Source organism: Elaeis guineensis, chromosome 16, assembly GCF_000442705.2.
Source record: "Elaeis guineensis isolate ETL-2024a chromosome 16, EG11, whole genome shotgun sequence".
NCBI classification, from domain to species: Eukaryota; Viridiplantae; Streptophyta; class Magnoliopsida; order Arecales; family Arecaceae; genus Elaeis; species Elaeis guineensis.
The window spans coordinates 46,336,763-46,362,310 of NC_026008.2; the positions used below are offsets into that span (position 1 = coordinate 46,336,763).

General features: G+C 38.6%; 2 protein-coding genes across 2 annotated transcripts; both read right to left on the reverse strand.

Moving 5' to 3' along the window:
* On the reverse strand, positions 1 to 25,548 carry LOC140854284 (putative F-box protein At4g22660). Its single transcript, XM_073249837.1, has 2 exons — positions 25,199 to 25,548; positions 1 to 1,209 (listed from the first exon to the last, which is right to left on the reverse strand). Exons 1-2 carry the CDS (start codon positions 25,238 to 25,240, stop codon positions 1 to 3), a joined length of 1,251 nt encoding a protein of 416 aa, XP_073105938.1. The 5' UTR covers positions 25,241 to 25,548.
* On the reverse strand, positions 21,899 to 25,203 carry LOC140854335 (uncharacterized). Its single transcript, XM_073250140.1, has 2 exons — positions 24,080 to 25,203; positions 21,899 to 22,205 (listed from the first exon to the last, which is right to left on the reverse strand). The coding sequence occupies exon 1, from the start codon at positions 25,150 to 25,152 to the stop codon at positions 24,637 to 24,639; it is 516 nt and encodes a 171-aa protein (XP_073106241.1). The 5' UTR covers positions 25,153 to 25,203; the 3' UTR covers positions 21,899 to 22,205; positions 24,080 to 24,636.

A 25,548-nucleotide genomic window follows, 5' to 3' on the forward strand; every position in this document is an offset into this window, starting at 1 on the left:
TCATGGCTTGGAACTTGCAGTGGGCATGCTTGAGAAAGGAGCAGGCGTGAACCAGATCTGTGGTGGCCAATTCCACTCAGAATCGATCGAGTGAAAATCATAGGGCTGGAAACTTCCATCTGTCAAATTGAACACTCCGATATCATGGATGACTTGCTGATCCATTTCGTACCCATCTCTGTTGTAGTCATCGGTGAAATAGATGCTGCTGCTCGTAAGCTCGGGGAATTCGCGTGTGGACAGTGCCATCGAGTAGTTAAGCCCGAGAAACAGGGCGACATCACCCAGGTCTTTGACCTCGGACCACTCGTTCCGTCTCTCGTCGAGCTTGAAGATGGCGAATGCTACAGTCATCCTCGCATCGCCGGGAAGGATGGACTCCCTCCAGCCAGTCCCGTCCACCGGTAACCACCGCGAGTCCCTCCACACCTGGAACAGATCCTTACCGTCCGGTGACTCCACCAGGTACTTTTGATTGAAGCAGCAGCCCCGCTGCTCCCACTTTTGCGAATGGGGACGTTCTACACATGTCACTACCACCGGCGAGCCCGGGGCATCGAGATCGAAAACTACGAGTGCCCCGCTGATGGCCATAGCGTGGAGCAGCCCCTTGCGAAAGATGATGTCCCAGAAGATCCGCGGAACTGGTGGTTGGAGCGCGGTCCATGACTCGTCCCCAGCGTGCGCGAATGACAGATCGTTGAATTCTCCGTGGATGACCGCCACGGCTGCAGAGGAGTGGTCGAGGATTGCCTTCAAATAGTAGTACGAGCGCATGTGCTCCACTTCATACGGCACCTCCCCCAGGTTATCATAGCCGATGACATAGTCGGTGATGCGGCCGTCGGAGTCACGGACGACACCGGCGACATCGAAGAACGTGGCGACGGATGGGAGGGCCAAGGATGCCCCGGTGAGCGGATTGAGAGCGTGCAGCTCCGAGAGCTCGTCGACGGTGATCAGCCACCCCTCGGAGGATCCGATGCACAAGCGACCGTGGATCTCCGGGAGGTGGATTTTGTACATCTTCTGGTCCGGGCGGCTGAAGAAGCGGCGGGTGTCGGGATCCCTCGTGCTATCGGAAAGCATCAGCCATGGGATCTGCGGCTTCGGCAGGCAAGGCCTCTCGGCCACCGTCGAACACCATGAGCGGCAGACGGCACCGAACCGGAGGTAGTCGGCCACCTCCAGACGGCCGAGTATGAGAGCCTGTAGCTCGGGAAGAAGGCCGGCCCAGGACATGGCAGCTAATCAATATTTCTCTCTCGCTCTCTGAATCCCAGCTATCTACCCAACCCAACTATTTATACCATACCATATCAGAATCCTGTTTCGACCACGACTGGGACTCCATTATCAAAAAGACTTTGACTAGGATTCCGGGCTTTTATGACTGGCACTCCATTATTGATTAATACTTAATAATAAAACATTATTATTTGATTAATAATAAAATATTATTATTTGCTTAATAATAAAATATATTTATTTTATCAATAATAAAATATCATCATTTTATTAATAATATAATATCATCATTATTAGAAATAGAAATAGAAGGTATTTTTTAATATAATATTAATGCATTAAAATTAATAAAAGTGATATATTAATAATATAGTATAGAAAAGTTATATTGATAAAATAATATATTAATGTATTAATAATATGATATTTTATTAAAAATCAATAAATATATTTATCACTAAAAAAAATTTTTACATAATAATAAATTTGCTCATCTGCAATCCCTGTCACCCCATGCGAATATAAAAGCCCCCACCCTCCCCCAACCCCTACACTCGCACCCCACGCCCCTGCGACCCACCCCCTCCTCTGACCCCTGCGCTCACACCCATGCGCCCCCCCATGCTGCACCCCACTGCCCCCCATCGCCCAATACCCCCCCTCTTCCCCAATCCTGGCGAAGCCTACACCGGTGCCCCCAGCTTGCCCCCTGGTACAAATCCGGGAATGAAAAAAATGGAGATGCGAGAATGAAAAAAAAGAATGAAATCGCATCATGAAGATGCATTTCACTGAAATCGCATGTTCAGCATGCGGTTTCAATTTTAAATTCAAAAATAAACTTAAATTTTAAATTTTTAACTATGATGGGCATATCAAATAATAATATTTGGTCATAAATCAAATAACAATATTTTATTACCAATAAATAATAATATTTAATTATTAATTTAATAATCATATTTTATTACTAATCAAATAATAATATTTTATTACTAATCAGATAATAATATTTAATTATTAATAAAATAATAATATTTAATTACTAATCAAATAATAATATTTTATTATTAATCAAATATCCTGAATATCCTGAATTCAATGAATCCACAGATGTTAAGAGAAATATTAAACTTTCAGTTGGAATGACTTTTAGGAATGCTACACAGCTTAGGAAGGTGTTACAGCTTTATAGCAGACAGGAGGATTTTGATTATGTGTACAAGAAGAACGAGGTCGGTTGGATAATTGCTATATGCAAGCTCGTATGTGGGCGAAGGATTCATGCTTCTCCTGTATAGAGAGAGTTTACCTATCAAATAAAGATATTCCAATCTGTACATAACTGTGGACGGCAATTTGAGAATCATAACGCCACATCTACCTTTCTAGCAGAGAAGTATTTTGATGAGATTAGAAGTGACATAAAATAGAGTGTCAAGGGCTTTGGAGAGCAAGTTAGGAGGGATGTGAAGATTTCTATTTCGAGGGCACAGTGCTATAGGGCCAAAAGCAGAGCATTGGAGATTATTTAGGGCAGCCACAGAGAGTAATATGCCTATTTATGGGAATACTGTCAGATTATCGAACAAACTAATTTTGGGAGCATGATGTTATTGGATGTTAGTAGGCACGATGAGAGTAGCCAGTCCATTTTTAGAAGGTTATATTGTGGTCTTGCAGCATGCAAGTAGGGCTTCATTAAAGACTACAGACCTATCATTAGTTTGGATGGTTGCCACTTGAAGGGCTTTTTTGAATGACAGCTCCTAGCTATAGTGGGGAAGGATGGAAATATAAATATTTTTTTTGTTGCATGGGCCATTGTAGAGGTCGAGATGAAAGATAGCTGGAATTGGTTTTAACCTTGCTTACTACAGGATATTGGTCCATTAGAAGAGCATGGATGGACCTTTATGTCTGACAGACAAAAGGTTTGTTTGTCTTGTTAAAAAACTTATTCAATTCTCCTAATACACTTGATTTTGTACGTAATTTATTTTTTCTCAATTCTTTTATAGGGTCTTATGGAGACCTTCCAGAGTGTTATTCCTACTGCTGATCATAGATTTTGTTTGCAACACTTGCATGCTAATTTTAAAATCGCTGGGTTTAAGGGCAAGAACTATAGAGATGTCTTTTGGAAGTATGCCAGGGCAAACACACTTCCACACTTTGAGACTACCATGAAGGAGCTGCGATAATTCGATGAGACAGCATGGTAGTGGCTCGACAACATCCACTAGAGATATGGTCGGACATGCTTTCAGTACTAGAAGTTTAGTATGCTATTGAATAACATATGCGAGTCATTCAATATCATTGATGCTCGAGACAAGCCTATCATTATCTTGTTGGAGACTATTCGGAGGCTATTGATGCAACGATTTCAATCCAAAAGAGAATGCTCGCAGAAAATTATGGGATCCCTATATCCTAAGATTTTAAAAAGATTAGAGAAAGTAAAGTTGGAGGCCATGGACTACCACTACATATGGGGAAGAGGCCATAGATTTGAAGTTGAGCATCACAATAATAAATTTGTTGTTGATTTAGAGGAGAGTATATGTGGATGTAGGGTATGAAATTTAACTGGCATCCCATGCTGCCATGCTGCAGCAGCTATTATGTATGTTAGGAAGGAAGCAGAATATTTTGTTAGTGTATGGTACACTAAAGTAATATGGGCATTGGCCTATGAATATATCATTGAGCCGGTACCAAGCATGAAATCTTGGCCAAGGATAAAATACCCCATTGTATCCCCCCTTCTCTAAGGGCTCTTCCAAGTAGACCCAAGAAGGCAAGAAGAAAAAAAAAGGATGAGCCAAAAGATTCTAGTAGATACAGGAGGGGTACATCCTTAAGGTACAAAAATTGCCAACAGTAGGGCCATAACTCTAGGACTTACAAGTTAAGGCCCTAGGAAGGACAAGGCGAAGAAGAAATAAGATACCACTTACATCTAGTCAAACTGAGAGCCAAATTAGTAGGAAAAGAGAGAGATCACAGGTACTTTTACATTCAATATTGAAATTAATGAATATTTACTTATCTTTTTGTACTTTTTTTACCAGCTAAAGACAGTGAGAGAAGGAAGAAGACAGCAACTTCAGTGGGTACATCTTCCCAGCCAGCTCTATCCCAGCTTTTGTCCTCCCAGCTAGGAGCTACTTCCTTTTAGCCAGCTCCCTCCCAGCCTCTGTCCTCCCAGTCAGGAGCCACTATTACTCAACCTGCTCAATCTTTCTTATAGCCAGCTTTCTTTCAGCTAGCAGCAGATTTTTTGTCTCAGACAGAGCACTCCATTCATCTCAACCATGACATGTATTGGGGCCATTTTAGATGTATCAGGGCCATTTTGGTTGTACCAAGGCCATTTTGGATATATCAGGGACTTCATTATATTTTGTATGTATTTTTGAATCCACATGGATGTATTTAGGTTGTTCTATCTGTGCATTGATACTTTGTCTTATGTTATGAAACATTATAAAACAATTTGATACATTTTAAATGCATGTGATACATTGTGATTTGTTAGCCAAATTTTATATATTTTCTATGAAATTTTATTAAAAATTATGATATTTTGATGCATGTGATTAAAAAAGTTCTTATAGGTATTCTGAAACTGCATAAGATAATGTGCCTCTTTTCACTTTTTTCTGAAAACGGTGGGTGTATATTGAACACTTTGATAGTATAGGGGGTGTAAGTGTAACAACAATAAAATGTTAGGGGTGTTTATCAAAACTTTTTAATATAATAGAGGATAAGATTGCGAGTCTCAGAGAAGTTCAAGGGGATACTTACAGGTTCTTAAAATAATTCAAACCATTACTTTATGATATTCTAACTTCAGAAAATGGATATACATGTCGGGAATAGTAGGAAATCCTTAACTATGCAACTAGTTCTTAATTCAGAACATTATTCTTGAATCCTTTGAACTGTATTTGAGATAATATATTACATGTTCAACTTGTAAGTATGCTGTATCATTAACAATGTAGCACTTATAACAACCATCACTGCTATCAACTTAGAGAAAACTTTTTTTCCTTTCATAAAGGATAACAAAATACAATAATCTACTCGAAATATCCCTAAAACAATGTACAAGATTTCTGGAATAAAATTGGGACATTCAATCGAGAACAATCAGTACATTTAAAATAAAGAATCAATTACATAAAAAAGTATAGCAATCCAGCATACTAGCACACACCAAACCAACCAGGTGGCCCTTCTTTTGTAGCTTAGTATTTAGCCCTCAAGCTTTTTGTTCCATTATAAAAGTCTGTTGATAATATCCTTGTCCTTAGTATTTGAAGGGGGATCATGCCAATGAAAGTATCCATAGCCCCCCATTTACCTGACAAACAATTTGAAGTTAAACATAAAGATTAGACATTGTGATAGAAAATGACAAAAATGACTGTTGTACCTCATATATCCCGCATCCAAAGAAATGTTGATCAGGATTTGCGGTGGTCCAAGAGGTCCTCAGTGATGATCTGGTTCCACAATGGCAAAAATTGAAACTTCAGGAGGAGGTGTAACTAGAAGAGCTCGATTGGAAACCCTCCATTGCCTCTTTCTCCATCGATAACCTTTCCTTTCTTCCATGAATTTCTTCTTCTCCACCCACAGCATACAGGGTGACTTTTTCTTCTCTACCCACGGCAGGCTTAATTGAAGATCTCTCTCAGCAAGGACCATAGACTCGCTCATTTTTCTCCCCTCTATATTTAGGGTATCCAAAATAATAGGTCACATGAGGCATGTGATTTTACCTTTTGGCGCTTTGGCTAACACTTGACTAGGAATTGAAATCAAGGGTAATTTTGCGATTTCGAAAAAATAGGACATCATGTGATGATCATGTGATAGTATTCCATTAATGAAAATAGACGAAAAGAACAATTGATACACTTCAATAATTTGGAGGGTCTAATTGAAATATTTTAAACTTGAGGGGGTATAATGAAATAGAGGTAAACTTTAGGGGGTGTTCATGTAATTTTTTTAAAAAAGGAGAATAAAACCACATCTTGAAGATGCGATTTTATTTTGAATAAAAACTAAAATCGCATATTCAACATGCGATTTTAGTTTTAAATTTTAAGTTTTTTGTTATGATAAATGACATCACTTGAAATCATATGTTGAACATGTGATTTCAAATCTGAAATCGCATGTTCAACATGTGGTTTGACTATCTTCATGCCAACTCAGCCCACGTTCCGTATGTTCGAAAATAAAATGAAAGAAGCGATAGATTTAAAAATAAATATTAAAAAAATAATATTTTTAAAAAAATTTTAATCGTCGAGCATGTCCAGGAGCTCAAATCAGAGAGGGAATCAAATGGACGGTTCAGATATAAGGATTATTCGAAGAACCAATTGAGGGTTAGGTTGTGGGGAAGCATGATCAGAGCGGGTAATGTGTCTGAACAAGAAGCAATTGATTGTACGCCAAGGCCTGCCTCCAACCCCGAAAGCCCAAGGACACGGTTTGACAAGCCCCGATGGGGCCCATCCAACGTGTACGATGCATCACCTTCGGCAAGGATATTATAATTCTCCCAACCCTCTGCGCGTGCCAGGCGGAGCAAAGAGTGATGAGCGATCATGTTTGATGGGTCCAGATTTTGATGTGCTGAGTTAACCGTTCGGCTGCTGCGATGAACACTGTTGATGCAGAATTCCTTCCAGGTCGTGTGATGCATCTGACCCAAACACGCACCAATAATGGAAATTGATAGTTTGATGCCCATGGGATGGTTCGAAGTGGCTTCATGCGTGCACCAGGTGCAAGTGGACCGTGCAAATCCCATGGTGGATAACACACCATGCGACTCCTTGTATTTCATCGATTCATGATTGCGCGCTCTCCACCATGTATATGCTTTAAGATTTGCCCTGATTCACTTACACCCAGCGCATGCAGTAATTTCTCTTATGCAAGAGAGAAAGCTAATGTGATCTTGTGGCTAGCAATAGGCTCCCAAAGATGACAGCCCAAAGTTCTTTTTTCAAAAGAGAAATTTTTTGTGCACCACCCGTGGTGTAGAAAATTTGACATGGAGCACACCGCATTGTCTTATTGGACCACATAGTCATCACTTTCTAGTGCATATTTAATATTTATATTTATATTTTTTTGTTTGAAATTTTGAATGATAAAAATATTTTTGTTGAAAATTGTGGCACTTCTTCTTAAAAATTATGACATCCATTCACAAAAATTATGATACCCCTTTCCTTTCGAAAAAATTAAAATACCCCTTCACAGAATTAGGGCACCTCTTTATAAAAATTATGACACTCCTCCTTCACAGAATTATGACACCCCTTCATAAAAATTATGACACTCTTCCTTCACAGAGGTGTTGTAATTTTTATAAAGGGGTGTCATAATTTTTAAGAAGGAGTGTCATAATTTTTTTTAAAGAATAAGAGTGTCATAATTTTCACAATAAAGTGTCATAACTAAAGAGTATGGATATTTTCGTCATACAAAATTTTTAAACGAAAAAGATGATCTACAGGCATTGAATATACGTTGGAAAGTGATGACTATGTGGATCAATCAGATAAGATGGTGTACTTCATGTCGAATTTTCTACATCATCCGTAGTGCACAAAAAATTTCCTTTTTAGAAAGCAGAAGAACGTAAAAACTGTTTACAAGATACAGAAACTATAAGAAAAAAATTATAATTATAATAAGACAAAAGACACATAGAATATAAGAGGAAGAAAGAGAAAATTGGAGAAATAGAAAAACTGCAAGGAAACATAGCCATCCAAACTCTAGCAAAGGTAGACATGACCCTCAAAAAATAAATAAGCTGCAAATGAAACAGCAAATACAAACCAGAATAGCCCAGAAGGATTAACAGGTTGATAAGGCCACAAGCTTATAGCCCAAGCTTAAAGTACAAGAGCATTATTGCAATGCTATAGGTAGCCATTTTTAAATGAACACATTCCAACTATATTATCACAGATCTCGGTAAATAGTTCCTTTGTTACGGTAATACAACTATAACTCCATGTCGAATTCATGTCACAGAATTGCATCAAAAAAAAATTCATGTCATAGAATTATATCAAAAAGAAATTATGTCACTACAAAAATTTCTGCGCTGAACACATCAAAAAAATTCATGTCACTGCAAAAATATCTGTATTTTGTGAAACATATCACAAGATAAGATACGATAAGATAGAAGATATCATAGTTTCTGATTCAGCCCAGAGTATATTTTGGTGCAATAGTTTCAATGATCCCTGTGCTCTTGTTCAAGATGAATAGTCTTCTCGGGTTGATAGCAGGCAATTGAGAATTGGTGAAATACAAAGGGCATTAGCGTGTTATCCACAGCGCGGTCCAATTGCAACTGGTGCATACAACACGGAGAAAACTTCAGTCCAAAAGCGGCTTTGACATTGCCCATAGGAAAATCTTTGGCATGGAGCTGCACACAAAAAAAAAAAAAGAAAAAGAAAAAAAAAATATATATATATAATGATCTAAGTTTATTAGAAATATATTTTTATTAAAAAATATAGAAAAAGACTATTCAAATTATAACCATATATACATACAACTTTTTTTTTATTGAAATGTAGGCTATTGATTTCAGTCTTTTGCATTTATAACCAAATTATAATGTAGGCTATATATCAGTACGTTATTGGTTACAAATAATTTGGTAATATATAAATTGCAATCAGAATTAAATGCCAAAATACAATCCTATCTCTTACCTTCATAATTATAAATTTGTAATCAATTAAAAGGAGATCTGAAATAAAAAATTCAGAATTAATCAAAACTTCAAGAAATCCAGAAACACAAATCATAGAAACCTAACTTAGATGATAACATGAGCAACATGAATGGATATAGAAAATCGAGAAACCTAACTTCAGAAAATCTATATGTTGGAGATGATTTTGTACTGACCGAAGCCATAAAGCATATAAAAGAAGGATTGATCCTCCAAGATTTTTAAATCCTGCGGCTCATTTAAAATTCAAACGATCCCGATATACAGTTGTCCACAGAGCAGATAAAGAAGAAATAACAAATATATTTCTTCGATAACGATCAAATCCGGCTTTCTGCCTATAAGGATCTCTAAGGTATGAAATCTCCTCTCTCCCCTTTTTCCTATTTGTTGTCAGAATTTTAACTTGAGTATCAAAGATTCTCACCAGAGTCATCTTCAGTTGGAAACTTTTCTTGCACGTCATCATTGCCAACCTATCATTGTCGTCCAACTCCAACTGATCCGACTTCGAGACGAAATCTTGCATCAACACTATATAACACCACACAAAAGCCAAGAAGAACATCAAGAAAACACGGATAACATCAGAAATGAAGAACTTCAAAAATATAAGAAAATTTATGAAAAAAAATAACAAATCTAGACTTACCGGCTCACAATGCCTTTTCATTTCTGTAGCAGTTCAAAATCTGCATGCAGTTTGCCGCCCAATATCTTGGCACAAGCCAAGCATCAAGTAGATCCATCCTCCAGCACCTGCGAAAGATGATGTCCCAGAAGATCGCGAACGGTGGTTGGAGCGTGCGCGAATGACAGATCGTTGAATTCTCCGTGGATGACCGCACGGCTGCAGAGTGGTCGAGGATGCTTCAAATAGTAGTACGAGCGCATGTGCTCCACTCATACGGCACCTCCCCAGGTATCATAGCAATGACATAGTCGGTGATGCGGTGTCGAGTCACGGAGACACCGACGAGTCGAAGAACGTGGCGACGGATGGGAGGGCCAAGGATGCCCTGGTGAGCGGATTGAGAGCGTGAAGCTCCGAGAGCTCGTCGACGGTGATCAGCCACCCCTCGGAGGATCCGATGCACAAGCGACCGTGGATCTCGAGAGGTGGATTTTGTACATCTTCTGGTCCAGGGGCTGAAGAAGCGCGGTGTCAGGATCCCTCGTGCTATGGAAAGCATCAGCCATGGATCTGCGGCTTCACAGGCAAGGCCTCTCGGCCACGTCGAACACCATGAGGCAGACGGCAGCGAATCGGAGGTAGTCGGCCACCTCCAGAGGCGAGTATGAGAGCCTATAGCTCGGGAAGAAGGCCGGCCCAGGACATGGCAGCTTAAAGAAGGTAATATCTTTATTGAGGATAATTTCTGATTCTTACTTTTCATTGTTCTCCAATAGGAGTATATATAGATTACAAGGTCTAGCTATTTGCAATTACAAGAAGAAGGAATATCTCGATTACATACTAAGTAAAGAGAAACCAAATGTAGAATAGCTAAACAAGGAGAAGACCAAATAGGAGTGCCAGCCAAATATGAATATGTGTTGACTTGCTAAACATAGAAAAGAGCCAAATAAGAGTGCAAGCCAAAATAGAATGTTGGGTTGGAATGAGTGTGTGCTGATACACCCCTCAAGATGAAGAATCGGAGCACGAATCTTCAGCTTGTCCCTTGGAACCTAAAATGGAGGTACCCAAGGGCTTGGTGAGAATATCGGAAGCTGATCTTGGGTGGAGATGAACTGAACAGATAGTTGATGTCTTGCAACACTTCACGAAAGAAATGAAAATCAATTTGACATGCTTCGTGCGAGCATGAAAACAGGATTGGCGACAGATAAGTGGCCCCAATATTGTCACACCATAGAATCGGGGACCATGTAAGGATGGCCAAGTTCCTGAAACAATGACTCAAGCCAGATAAGTTCAGCTGATGCATCTGCTAAGGCTTTATATTCAACTCTTGGACGAGCGGGCAACTATTTTCTGTTTATGAGATACTCAAAAATGAGGTTGGGGCGAGAAAATTGCATAGCTCCAGTGAACACCTATCAGTCCCACTACCCGTCCAATCTGATCCGAGAAAGCTTGGAGAGAGCGAGAGGTGGATCGACAATGTGTAACCCATGATCAGCTGTAGCTTGAAGGACCGTAAGATGCGTTTGACCATAATCCAGTGATCAGTATTAGGAGACTGCATAAACTGACATACTTTATTCACTGCAAAGAAATATCCGGACGTGTCATTGTAACATACTGAAGAGCCCAACAATGGAGCGATACTGTGTGGGTCCGGATGGGGAGCACCCCCTGAATCAGAATCCTTTGTCATGTCCATTGGGGTCTGAACAGGTTTACAATCAACCATATACCTTTAAAAGAAGATCTTAATGTAGCGGTTTTGAGATAATAATAATCCAGTAGAGTTCCGAACAACCTCAATTCCTAAGAAAAATGGAGATCACCAAGATCCTTAATAAAAATTCTTAGCAAGTTGTTGAAGGAGAAGAGAGATCTGACTGGAGTCATTGCTGGTTACCAAAATATCATCAACATAGATAGCACATAGAGGACATGAGACCTCATCCTTAAAATAAATAATGAAGGATCAGTTTTGCTGGCAACAAACCCTAATCGAGAAGAAACGGAGAGACAGTGAAACCAGCACGGGGTGCTTGTTTAACCCATATAAAGATTTGTGGAGATGACAGACATAATCTGGATGGTCGCAGTCCTCAAACCCTGGTGGTTGGGACATGTAGACTTCTTCTGTTAGGTTGCCATGTAAAAAGCATTATGAAATCTAATTGCCGGATGGACCAACCTTGAGAGATTGCAATACTTAGAATAGACCGAATGGTGGTAGGTTTGATAATGGACTGAATGTCTCATTGTAGTCGAGGCCAAGTTGCTGATGGAACCCTTTAGCAACTAGACGAGCTTTGTAACGCTCGAGAGACCCATCAGCTTTTCTCTTGATCTTGTACACCCATTTACACCCGACCAAATTCTTTGATGAGATGAACGTGGAACAAGAGACCACGTACCATTGCAATTAAGGCATTAAATTCTTCAGTCATTGCAGCACGCCACTCAGAGTGTTTAGAGGCTTGAGTAAAGCAAGTAGGTTCTATGGTGAGGATAGTGGTGGTGAGGGCGGATGGCTGGTTGGAATGGGGTCGAAGTACCATGGAATGTGTACGGATGGGATTGGAGGAGATGGAGATAGATGAACTGGTGGCCATGAGAGAGCACAGAAGGAGGAAGAAGAAGAGATGCTCGTTGGAGCTTCAAGGCTCTGATACCATAAAGAAGGTAATATCTTTATTGAGGATAATTTCTGATTCTTACTTTTCATTGTTCTCCAATAGGAGTATATATAGATTACAAGGTCTAGCTATTATAGCAATTACAAGAAGAAAAATATCTCGATTACATACTAAGTAAAGAGAAACCAAATGTAGAATAGCTAAACAAGGAGAAAGACCAAATAGGAGTGCCAGCCAAATATGAATATGTGTTGACTTGCTAAACATAGAAAAGAGTCAAATAAGAGTGCAAGCCAAAATAGAATGTTGGGTTGGAATGAGTATGTGCTGATACAGCTAATCAATATTTCTCTCTCGCTCTCTGAATCCCAGCTATCTACCCAACCCAACTATTTATACCATACAATATCAGAATCCTGTTTCGACCACGATTGGGACTCCATTATCAAAAAGACTATGACTAGGATTTCGGGCTTTTATGACTGGGACTCCATTATTGATTAATAATTAATAATAAAATACAATTATTTGATTAATAATAAAATATTATTATTTGCTTAATAATAAAATATACTTATTTTATTAATAATAAAATATCATCATTTTATTAATAATATAATATCATCATTATTAGAAATAGAAATAGAAGGTATTTTTTAATATAATATTAATGCATTAAAATTAATAAAAGTGATATATTAATAATATAATAATAAAAAAGTTATATTGATAAAATAATATATTAATGCATTAATAATATGATATTTTATTAAAAATTAATAAATATATTTATCACTAAAAAAAATTTTACATAATAATAAATTTGGTCATCTGCAATCCCTATCACCCCACGCGAACATAAAACCCCCACCCTCTCCACCCTCCCCCGACCCCTACACCCGCACCGCACGCCCCTCGCGACCCACCCCCTCCTCCGACCCCTGCACTCACACCCCATGCGCCCCCCATGCTGCACCCCACTGCCCCCCATCGCCCGATACTCCCCTCCTTCCCAATCCTAGCGAAGCCTGCACCGGTGCCCCTGACTTGCCCCTTGGTACGAATCCGGAAATGAAAAAAATGGAGATGTGGGAATGAAAAAAAGAAATGAAATCACATCATGAACATGCATTTCACTGAAATCGCATGTTCAGCATGCGATTTTAATTTTAAATTTTTAACTATGATGGGCACATCAAATAATAATATTTAGTCATAAATAAAATAATAATATTTTATTACTAATAAATAATAATATTTTATTATTAATAAAATAATAATATTTAATTATTAATTTAATAATCATATTTTATTACTAATCAAATAATAATATTTTTTACTAATCAATAATAATATTTATATAATAATATAATATTAATAAAATAATAATATTTAATTACTAATCAAATAATAATATTTTATTATTAATCAAATAATAATATTTTATTATTAATCACATAATAGTATTTTATTATTAATTATATATATGTATATTTTTCTTTTTTTTCTTTTCATTTCTACCTTCCCTTCCTCTCACCCCCCCCCGACGATCCTCTCCTTCGTCTGTCGGTGGTCGACTCACATCCACCCTCCCTCCGATGTGCCACCCGCGGCACCTTCACCCGACAGCCACTTCTCTGCACCGTCCATCCCGAGTCCCATGCTCGTTTCTCCCTGTCGAGCCCCCACACCCCCTACAACTCTCCAATGTTGTACCTCTCCTCAGCCCATGTGCCCGCACCCATGTTCCCTGCCACCGATGCCCCCCCTACCCCCTGGCCCGGCGAAGCTGCATCCGCACCCCCTGTCACTCTGCACAAGCACAAAACTACCCCTAACCCCTTATGCCCTCCCCCAGCCCTTGCGCTCACACCCCATGCGCCGCCCCCCTCCCCCCCCACCCCCAGCCGCCCAGCACCCCCTTCCCTTCTTGGTCCTGGCAAAGCCCTCACTTGCACCCCCCGCTTATCTCTTGGTATGAGCCGAGGATGAAAAAAAAAAGAGATGCACCCTTGGGAACGAAAAAAAAAAAAAAATTTACACGGACTCCCCCTCAAGTTTTCTTCAATTTCACTTACACCCTTTCAAATTTAACATCTCAATTAGACCCTCCAAATTATCGAAGTATATCAATGTGCTCCTTCCATCTATTTAAGTGATAATGTCATTATGTTGTCCTTCGAAAATACAGAAATGCCCATCCCTCCCTTCAAAATCTATTACGATGATGACCCTCCCTATTTCAACATCCATCATTTTGCATCCCTTCTTCCGATAATTGTTCTCCGATGATATTCCAATGACGACCTCCATCCCACTCTCTGTTTCGGTCGAGCAGTGTCTCCTCCCTTGTGCATGAGCATGATAGCCTCTTGAATACCTTATTTCCATCCGTTGGTGAGCCCTACGTCTTCTTTTATTGATAATATATCTTTTAACAATTTATTTTCCATATAAAATCATGATTATGATGATTATTCTATTGATGTATTCTCTTTAGTGGCCGACCGATAGTTTTAGGATTTTATGATCGTAAATCGATACTTTTAGATTTTTTTCTCTGCTTTTTATGGTCCCTCTATCCTTACATATTTTGTGATCCTATTTTTGATAAGCGTGAGCATGACAGACGGAATCCATAGGAAGCCTCCCACAATCAAATGTCATTCTCTTTTCAGAAATATTTCAGTTTAGCCAAGTAGTGTTTTTAGTATCCTATGTTTCTTGTTCATTGTGCAGGGATGGACTCTGATTAACCCAGTATTTTTTAGTATTTTTTAGTGTCTTCTATCTTTTGTACATGTCCACATGGCTGTTATATCAGATTAACCAATTATCAAGAAAAGGTCAGATTCTCCTGTGGCATACCTCTCATAGACTCTGACTTATTCTCCTGTGGCTTACTGTGCTTACAGCAAATAAAGATTCTCAACTTAAGCCAAAACTCCATTGTATCAATTCCTTAGGCAAGCACCTATTTTGACTCTTAGCAATATTCAAAAATTCATAGTCTAAACTCTATTAAGTAACATCCACCAATATTTCACTTAAGTCACTTTTAATGTTCTGTGTCTCTTGTTCATTGTGCAAGGATGGACTTTGACTTATTTACCGTACAAATCCACTATGGTGGATCTTTCAAATACCATCCAACCTATCATTATAGTCAAGCTGGTAGTCGATAGTTTGATAATTATGATAAAAGTAGATTTAGTATCACAGAGATAGAGGACATGATGAGCCAGTTAAGGTACATAAATTGTATCTATTTTTATTACCTAATACCAGGACAGACATTACAAAATGGCTTGAGAAAATTAAGGTGTGATGCCGCAATATTGGAGATGTTGGGTTCAATGCGAGGTGCTGACATGATTGAGGTATATGTTGAGCCCCAAGCGATGTAGGTAATATTCTTCATCTGAAATAGGCAAATAGAGCCTGTTGGTGTGTATCCCAATCATAGGGGAGGAGATGCCCACTAAAAAAGATATAACTACATCAACACCAAGAATTCGAGTAAAGAGATTGGCAATGAAAAGGATAGGTGGCTTTAGGTTTAAACTTGATGAGAAATTAAAAGGGGTTGAAGCTGCCACTTCAAAGCCTACAATTGCCATGAAAGTAGTAGTGATGAATCACTTAGTCAGCTAAGTGATTCGGATGATGATGACGATGATCTTTTTGATGATTATGTAGATAGAATGTACTTAGGAGGAGTTGAGATCTTGGACATATCATTCTCCACCTCATGAGAAAGTTAATTTTTTGGAGAGGAGCAGCCTACTGATAGAGAATCAGATAGTAGTAGCAACTCCTATCTCTGCAGCATGAGCAATGACGGTGATTCAGATGCTAGTATTCGAGTTCTGAATATCCTGAATTCAATGAATCCATAGATGTTAAGAGAAATATTAAACTTTCAGTTGGAATGACTTTTAGGAATGCTACATAGTTAGGAAGGTGTTACAGCTTTATAGCAATAGGAGGATTTTGATTATGTGTACAAGAAGAACGAGGCCAGTTGGATAATTGCTATATGCAAGCTCTATGTGGGCGAAGGATTCATGCTTTTCCTGTACAAGAGAGTTTACCTATCAAATAAAGACATTCCAATCTGTACATAACTGTGGACGGCAATTTGAGAATTATAATGTCACATCACATTTCTAGCGAGAAGTATTTTGATGAGATTAGAAGTGACATAAAATAGAGTGTCAAGGCTTTCGAGAGCAATTTAGGAGGGATGTGAAGATTTCTATTTCGAGGGCACAGTGCTATAGGGCCAAAAGCAGAGCATTGGAGATTATTTAGGGGAGCCACAAGGAGCAATATGCCTATTTATGGGAATACTGTCAGATTATCGAACAAACTAATTTTGGGAGCACGATGTTATTGGATGTTAGTAGGCACGATGAGAGTAGCAGTCCATTTTTAGAAGGTTATATTGTGGTCTTGCAACATGCAAGCAGGGCTTCATTAAAGACTATAGACATATCATTAGTTTGGATGGTTGCCACTTGAAGGGCTTTTTTGAATGACAGCTCCTAGCTGTAGTGGGGAAGGATGGAAATATAAATATTTTTTTTGTTGCATGGGCCATTGTAGAGGCTGAGATGAAAGATAGCTGGAGTTGGTTTTAACCTTGCTTACTACAGGATATTGGTCCATTAGAAGAGCATGGATGGACCTTTATGTCTGACAGACAGAAGGTTTGTTTTCTTGTTAAAAAACTTGTTCAATTCTCCTAATACACTTGATTTTGTACGTAATTTATTTTTTTTCAATTCTTTTATAGGCTCTTATGGAGACCTACTAGAGTGTTATTCCTACTGCTGATCATAGATTTTGTGTGCAACACTTGCACGCCAATTTTAAAATCGCTAGGTTTAAGGGCAAGAACTTAGAGATGCCTTTTGGAAGTATGCCAGGGCAAACACATTTCCACACTTTGAGACTACCATGAAGGTGTTGCGACAATTCGATGAGACAGCATGATAGTGGCTCCGACAACATCCACTAGAGATATGGTCATGACATGCTTTCAGTACTAGAAGTAAGTTTAGTATGCTCTTGAATAACATATGCGAGTCATTCAATATCATTGATGCTCGAGACAAGCCTATCATTATTTTGTTGGAGACTATTCGGAGGCTATTGATGCAATGGTTTCAATCCAAAAGAGAATACTTGTAGAAAATTATGAGATCCCTATATCCTAAGATTTTAAAAAAATTGGAGAAAGTAAAGTTGGAGGCCATGGACTACCACTACATATGGAGAAGTGGCCATAGATTTGAAGTTGAGCACACAATAATAAATTTGTTGTTGATTTAGAGGAGAGTATATGTGGATGTAGGGTATGGAATTTGAAGTTGAGAGAGATCACAGGTATGTTTACATTCAATATTGAAATTAATGAATATTTACTTATCTTTTTGTATTTTTTTTATCGGCTAAAGACGGAGAGAGAAGGAAGAAGATAGCAACTTCAGCGGGCACATCCTCCCAGCCAGCTCTATCCCAGCTTTTGTCCTCCTAGCTAGGAGCTTCTTCCTCCCAGCCAGCTCCCTCCCAGCCTCTGTCCTCCCAGTCAGGAGCTACTATATTTCAACCTGCTCATTCTTTCTCATAGCCAGCTTTCTTTCAGCTAGCAGCAGGTCATTTGTCTCAGACAGAGCACTGCATTCATCTCAACCATGACATGTATTGGGGTCATTTTAGATGTATCAGGGCCATTTTGGTTGTACCAAGGCCATTTTGGATATATCAGGGACTTCATTGCATTTTGTATGTATTTTTGAATCCACTTGGGTGTATTTTGGTTGTTCTGTCTATGCATTGATACATTGTCTTATGTTATGAAACATTATAAAACAATTTGGTACATTTTAAATGCATGTGATACATTCTGATTTGTCAATCAAATTTTATATATAATCTATGAAATTTTATTAAAAATTATGATATTTTGATGCATGTGATTAAAAAAGTTCTTATAGGTATTCCGAAACTGCATAAGATAATGTGCCTCTATTCACTTTTTTCTGAAAACAGTGGGTGTATATTCAACACTTTGATAGTATAGAGGGTGTAAGTGTAACAACAATAAAATGTTAGGGGTGTTTATCAAAACTTTTTAATATAATAGGGGATAAGATTGCGAGTCTCAGAGAAGTTCAAGGGGGATACTTACAAGTTCTTAAAATAATTCAAACCATTATTTTATGATATTCTAACTTTAGAAAATGAATATACATGTCAGGAATAGTAGGAAATCCTTAACTATGCAACTAGTTCTTAATTCAGAACATGATTCTTGAATCCTTTGAACTATATTTGAGATAATATATTACATGTTCAACTTGTAAGTATAATGTATCATTAACAATATAGCACTTATAACAACCATCACTGCTATCAACTTAGAGAAAACTTTTTTTCTTTTACAAAGGATAACAAAATACAACAATCTACTTGAAATATCCCTAAAACAATGTACAAGATTTTTGGAATAAAATTAGGACATTCAATCGAGAACAATCAGTAAATTTTAAAATGGAGAATTGATTACATAAAAAAATATAGCAATCCAGCATACTAGCATACACCAAACCAATCAGGTGGCCCTTCTTTTGTAGCTTAGTATTTAGCCCTCAAGCTTTTTGTTCCATTATAAAAGCCTGTTGATAATATCCTTGTCCCTAGTATTTGAAGGGGGATCATGCCAATGAAAGTACCCATAGCCCCCCATTTACCTGACAAATAATTTGAAGTTAAACATAAAGATTAGACATTGTGATAGAAAATGACAAAAATGACTATTGTACCTCATACATCCCGCATCCGAAGAAATATTAATCAGGATTTGTGGTGGTCCAAGAGATCCTCAGTGATGATCTGGTTCCACAATGGCAAAAATTGATACTTCAGGAGGTGTAACTAGAAGAGCTCGATTGGAAACCCTCCATTGCCTCTTTCTCCATCGATAACCTTTCTTTTCTTCCATGAATTTCTTCTTCTCCACCCACAGCGTACATGGTGACTCTTTCTTCTCTACCCACGGCAGGTTTAATTGAAAATCTCTCTCAGCAAGGACCATAGACTCGCTCGTTTCCCTCCCCTCTATATTTAGGGCATCCAAAATAATAGGTCACATGAGGCATGTGATTTTACCTTTTGGCGCTTTGGCTAACACTCGACTAGAAATTGAAATCAAGGGTAGTTTTGTAATTTCAAAAAAATAGGACATCATGTGAGGATCATGTGATAGTATTCCATTAATGAAAATAGATGAAAAGAACAATTGATACGCTTCAATAATTTAAAGGGTCTAATTGAAACATTTTAAACTTGAGGGGGGGTATAAATGAAATTGAGGTAAACTTGAGGGGGTGTCCATGTAATTTTTCTAAAAAAGGAGAATAAAACCACATCTTGAAGATGCGATTTCATTTTGAATAAAAACTGAAATTGCATATTCAACATGCGATTTTAGTTTTAAATTTTAAGTTTTTTGTTATGATAAATGGCATCACTTGAAATCATATGTTGAACATGTGATTTCAAATCCAAAATCGCATGTTCAACATGTGGTTTGACTATCTTCATGCCAACTCAGCCCACGTGCCGTATGTTCGAAAATAAAATGGAAGAAGGGATAGATTTAAAAATAAATATTAAAAAAATAATATTTTTAAAAAAATTCTAATCGTCAAGCATGTTCGGGAGCTCAAATCAGAAGGGAATCAAATGGACGGTTCAGATACAAGGATTATTCGAAGAACCAATTGAGGGTTAGGTTGTGGGGAAGAATGATAGGAGCGGATAATGTGTCAGAACAAGAAGCAATTGATCGTGCGCCAAGGCCTGCCTCCAACCGTCGAAAGCCCAAGGACACGGTCTGACAAGCCCCGATGGGGCCCATCCAACGTGTATGATGCATCGCCTTCGGCAAGGATATTATAATTCTCCCAACCCTCTGTGCATGCCAGGCGGAGCAAAGAGTGATGAGCGATCACATTTGATGGGTCCAGATTTTTGATGTGCTGAGTTAACCGTTCGGCTGCTGCGATAAACACTGTTGATGCAGAATTCTTTCCAGGTCGTGTGATGCATCTGACCCAAATGCGCACCAATAATGGAAATTGATAGTATGATGCCCATGGGATGGTTTGAAGTGGCTTCATGCATGCACCTGGTGCAAGTGGACTGTGCAAATCCCATGGTAGATAACACGCCATGCGACTCCTTGTATTTCATCGATTCATGATTGCACGCTCTCCACCATGTATATGCTTTAAGATTTGCCCTGATTCACTTACACCTGGCGCATGCAGTAATTTCTCTTATGCAAGAGAGAAGGCTAAGGTGATCCTGTGGCTAGCTATAGGCTCACAGAGATGACGGCCCAAAGTTCTTTTTTCAGAATTGAAATTTTTTGTGCACCACCCATGGCGTAGAAAATCTGACATGGAGCACACCACATTGTCTTATTGGACCTTGTAGTCATCACTTTCTAATGCATATTTAATATTTATATTTATATTTTTTTGTTTCAAATTTTGAATGATAAAAATATTTTTCTTGAAAATTATGGCACTTCTTCTTAAAAATTATGGCATCCTTCACAAAAATTATGACACCCCTTTCCTTCAAAAAAAATTATAATATCCCTTCACAGAATTATGGCACATTTTCATAAAAATTATGACACTCTTCTTTCACAGAATTATGATACCCCTTCATAAAAATTATGACACTCCTCCTTCATAGAGGTGTTGTAATTTTTATGAAGGGGTGTCATAATTTTTAAGGAGTGTCATAATTTTTTCTAAAGTATAAGAGTGTCATAATTTTTATGAACGGGTGTCATAACTAAATAATATGGATATTTTCATCATACAAAATTTTTAAATGAAAAAGATGATCTACAAGCATTAAATATACGTTGGAAAGTGATGACTACGTGAATCAATCGGATAAGATTGTGCACTTCATGTCGAATTTTCTACATCATCCGTAGTGCACAAAAAATTTTTCTTTTCAGACAGTAGAAGAACATAAAAACTGTTTACAAGATACAGAAACTATAAGAAAAAAATTATAATTATAATCAGACAAAAGACACATAGAATATAAGAGGAAGAAAGAGAAAATTGGAGAAATAGAAAAACTGCAAGGAAACATAGCCATCCAAACTCTAGCAGAGGTAGACATGACCCTCCAAAAATAAATAAGCTGCAAATGAAACAGCAAATACAAACCAGAATAGCCCACAAGGATTAACAGGTTGATAAGGCCATAAGCTTATAGCCCAAGCTTAAAGTACAAAAGCATTATTGCAATGCTATAGGTAGCCATTTTTAAATGAACACATTCTGACTATATTATAATGGATCTCGGTAAATAGTTCCTTTGTTACGGTAATACAACTATATCTCCATGTCGAATTCATGTCACAGAATTGCATCAAAAAAAAAATTCATGTCATAGAATTATATCAAAAAGAAATTATGTCACTACAAAAATTTCTGCACTGAACACATCGAAAAAATTCATGTCACTGCAAAAATATCTGTATTTTGTGGAACATATCATAAGATAAGATACGATCAGATAGAAGATATCATAGTTTCTAATTCAGCCCAGAGTATATTTTGGTGCAATAGTTTTAGTGATTCCTGTGCTCTTGTTCAAGATGAATAGTCTTCTCGGGTTGATAGCAGGCAATTGAGAATTGGTGAAATACAAAGGGCATTAGCGTATCCACAGCGCGGTCCAATTGCAACTGGTGCATACAACACGGAGAAGACTTCAGTCCAAAAGTGGCTTTGACATTGCCCATAGGAAAATCTTTGGCATGGAGCTGCGCACGAAAAAAAAAAAAAAAAAAAAAAAAATATATATATATATATAATGATCTAAGTTTATTAGAAATATATGTTTATTAAAAAATATAAAAAAGACTATTCAAATTATAACCATAAATTCATACAACTTTTTTTTTATTGAAATGTAGGCTACTGATTTCAGTCTTTTGCATTTATAACCAAATTATAATGTAGGCTATATATCAGTACGTTATAGGTTACAAATAATTTGGTAATATATAAATTGCAATCAGAATTAAATGCCAAAATACAATCCTATCTCCTACCTTCATAATTATAAATTTGTAATCAATTAAAAGGAGATCTGAAAATAGAAAATTCAGAATTAAACAAAACTTCAAGAAATCCAGAAACACAAATCATAGAAACCTAACTTAGATAACATAAGCAACATGAATGGATATAGAAAATCAAGAAACCTAACTTCAGAAAATCTATATGTTGGAGATGATTTTGTACTGACCGAAGCCGTAAAGTATATAAAAAAAAGATTGATCCTCCAAGATTTTCAAATCCTGCGGCTCATTTAAAATTCAAACGATCCCGATATACAGTTGTCCACAGAGAGATAAAGAAAAAATAACAAATATATTTCTTCGATAACGATCAAATCTGGCTTTTTGCCTATAAGGATGTCTAAGGTATGAAATCTCCTCTCTCCCCTTCTTCCCATTTGTTGTCAGAATTTTAACTTGAGTATCAAAGATTCTCATCGGAGCCATCTTCAGTTGGAGATTTTTCTTGCATGTCATCATCGCCAACCTATCATTGTCGTCCAACTCTAACTGATCCGACTTCGAGACGAAATTCTGCATCAACACTATATAACATCAGACAAAAGCCAAGAAGAACATCAAGAAAACACGGATAACATCAGAAATGAAGAACTTCAAGAAATATGAGAAAATTTATGAAAAAAAATAACAAATCTAGACTTACCGGCTCACAATGCCTTTTCATTTTTGTAGCAGTTCAAAATCTGCATGCAGTTTACCGCCCAGATATCTTGGCACAAGCCAAGCATCAAGTAGATCCATCCTCCAGCACTGCTGAGTAATCGTTGTCCGCCATCAAAGAGAAGAAAGGGGCGCTTGGGAGGAACAAGCGGGTCGCCAGGGAAAATAATAGGGAGGGAGGAAGACAATAGGAGAGGGTTGTTCTGATTATGGAAATCTACTTTATGGGGATAGTTATTGTAATAGGGCCTTTCACCGAAGGACTTCTTTTTTTCAAAAATGAAATTTGCATATGTGCATGTGCAAAATTTTTTTGATCTTTTTTATTCAAGTTCGAGGCATTTGAACCTCGGAAGATTTTGGTTATGCAGAATGAAACCGTTTGTGTGTGTGTGTCCATTTCATATTTATATTTACTTTTCTGTAGCCTAGGTCTGATAATTTTTTTTTTATCAAACTAGTGAAAATGAAATGGGGTTGACCTAATTTGGACATACACAAAAATTGGTCCTTTGCTTTTATTTTTAAAACTTTTAGACCTAGACTAGCCCACATGCTTGAATTTATGAGTTGCAGAACGAGCACCAATTAAATCAAACAATAATAATAGAAGAAAAAATTTAAAAAAATAAATATATAAAAAAATCAAAATCAAAATAATGAGTTTGGCTTCTTTTACAAAGAGGTCTAGGAAACTAGAGTTCTATATATAATATATATATAATCATACACTCTCTTTCTCGATAAAAGACAAAAAAAATCATTATATTTTACTAAAAGAGGTCCAGTAGTATATGGAGTCAAAGATTTAATCTAATTTAACATGATCCTGAATCTTAAGACCAACCAGCTAAATAGAAACCCTAATAAAATTGGAGGCAATAAGTCTCAACTGCTAGCATAAACGTATTCGTTAACCATGCCATCTTGATCATCCAGTAGAGCCTCCATCATGGCTTGCTTGAGAAAGGAGCAGGCGGGAACCAGATCTGTGGCGGCCAATTCCACTCAGAATCGATCGAGTGAAAATCATAGGGCTGGAAACTTTCATCTGTCAAATTGAACACTCCGATATCACGGATGACTCGCTGATCCATTTCGTACCCATCTCTGTAGCCACCGGTGAAATAGATGCTGCTGCTCGTAAGCTCGGGGAATTTGCATGTGGACAGTGCCATCGAGTGGTTATGCCCGAGGAACAGGGCGAGATCATCCAGGTCTTTGACCTCGGACCACTCGTTCCTTCTCTCGTCGAGCTTGAAGATGGCGAATGCTACAGTCATCCTCGCATCGCCGGGAAGGATGGACTCCCTCCAGCCATTCCCGTCCACCGGTAACCACCGCGAGTCCCTCCACACCTGGAATAGATCCTTACCGTCCGGTGACCCCACCAGGTACTTTTGATTGAAGCAACAGCCCCGCTGCTCCCACTTTTGCGATTGGGGACGTTCTACACGTCACTACCACCGGCGAGCCCGGGGCAACGAGATCGAAAGATGATGTCACAGAAGATCTGCGGAAGTGGTGGTTGGAGCGCGGTCCATGACTCGTCCCCAGCGGGCGCGAATGACAGATCGTTGAATTCTCCGTGGATGACCGCCACGGCTGCAGAGGAGGGATCGAGGATTGCCTTCAAATAGTAGTACACGCGCATGTGCTCCGCTTCATGCGGCACCTCCCCCAGGTTATCATAGCCGATGACATAGTCGGTGATGCGGCCGTCGGAGTCACGGACGACACCGGCGACATCGAAGAACGTGGCGACGGATGGGAGGGCCAAGGATGCCCCGGTGAGCGGATTGAGAGCGTGCAGCTCTGACAGCTCGTCGACGGTGATCAGCCACCCCTCGGAGGATCCGATGCACAAGCGACCGTGGATCTCCGGGTGGTGGATTTTGTACATCTTCTGGTCTGGGCGGCTGAAGAAGCGGCGGGTGTCGGGATCCCTCGTGCTATCGGAAAGCATCAGCCATGGGATCTGCGGCTTCGGCAGGCAAGGCCTCTCGGCCAGCCTGTAGCTCGAGAGGAAGGGCGGCCCAATTGTTGAGGGACATCGCAGCTAATCAATAGTTCTCTCCGATGTACCCTCCAAACGCCCAGCTATCTCCCCAACCCAATTATTTATACCATACAAGAGAACAGAATCCTCTTCGCATTAAAACTGTGACTCCGCAAATTTTAGTACGGAAATGACTCGTATAGCTCAAATTTGCAGTCTTTTCCGTAATTTTCTTTCTTTTTGTTAATTTTCCCATGTTTTCCCCGATTTTTCCTGTTTTTTCCATCCTCACGAGTCTCAATATGGTGGGATTCTTGGAGCGGCGGCCAAATAGGGAGGCTTAGACGAGGCCTAGGGTTTGGT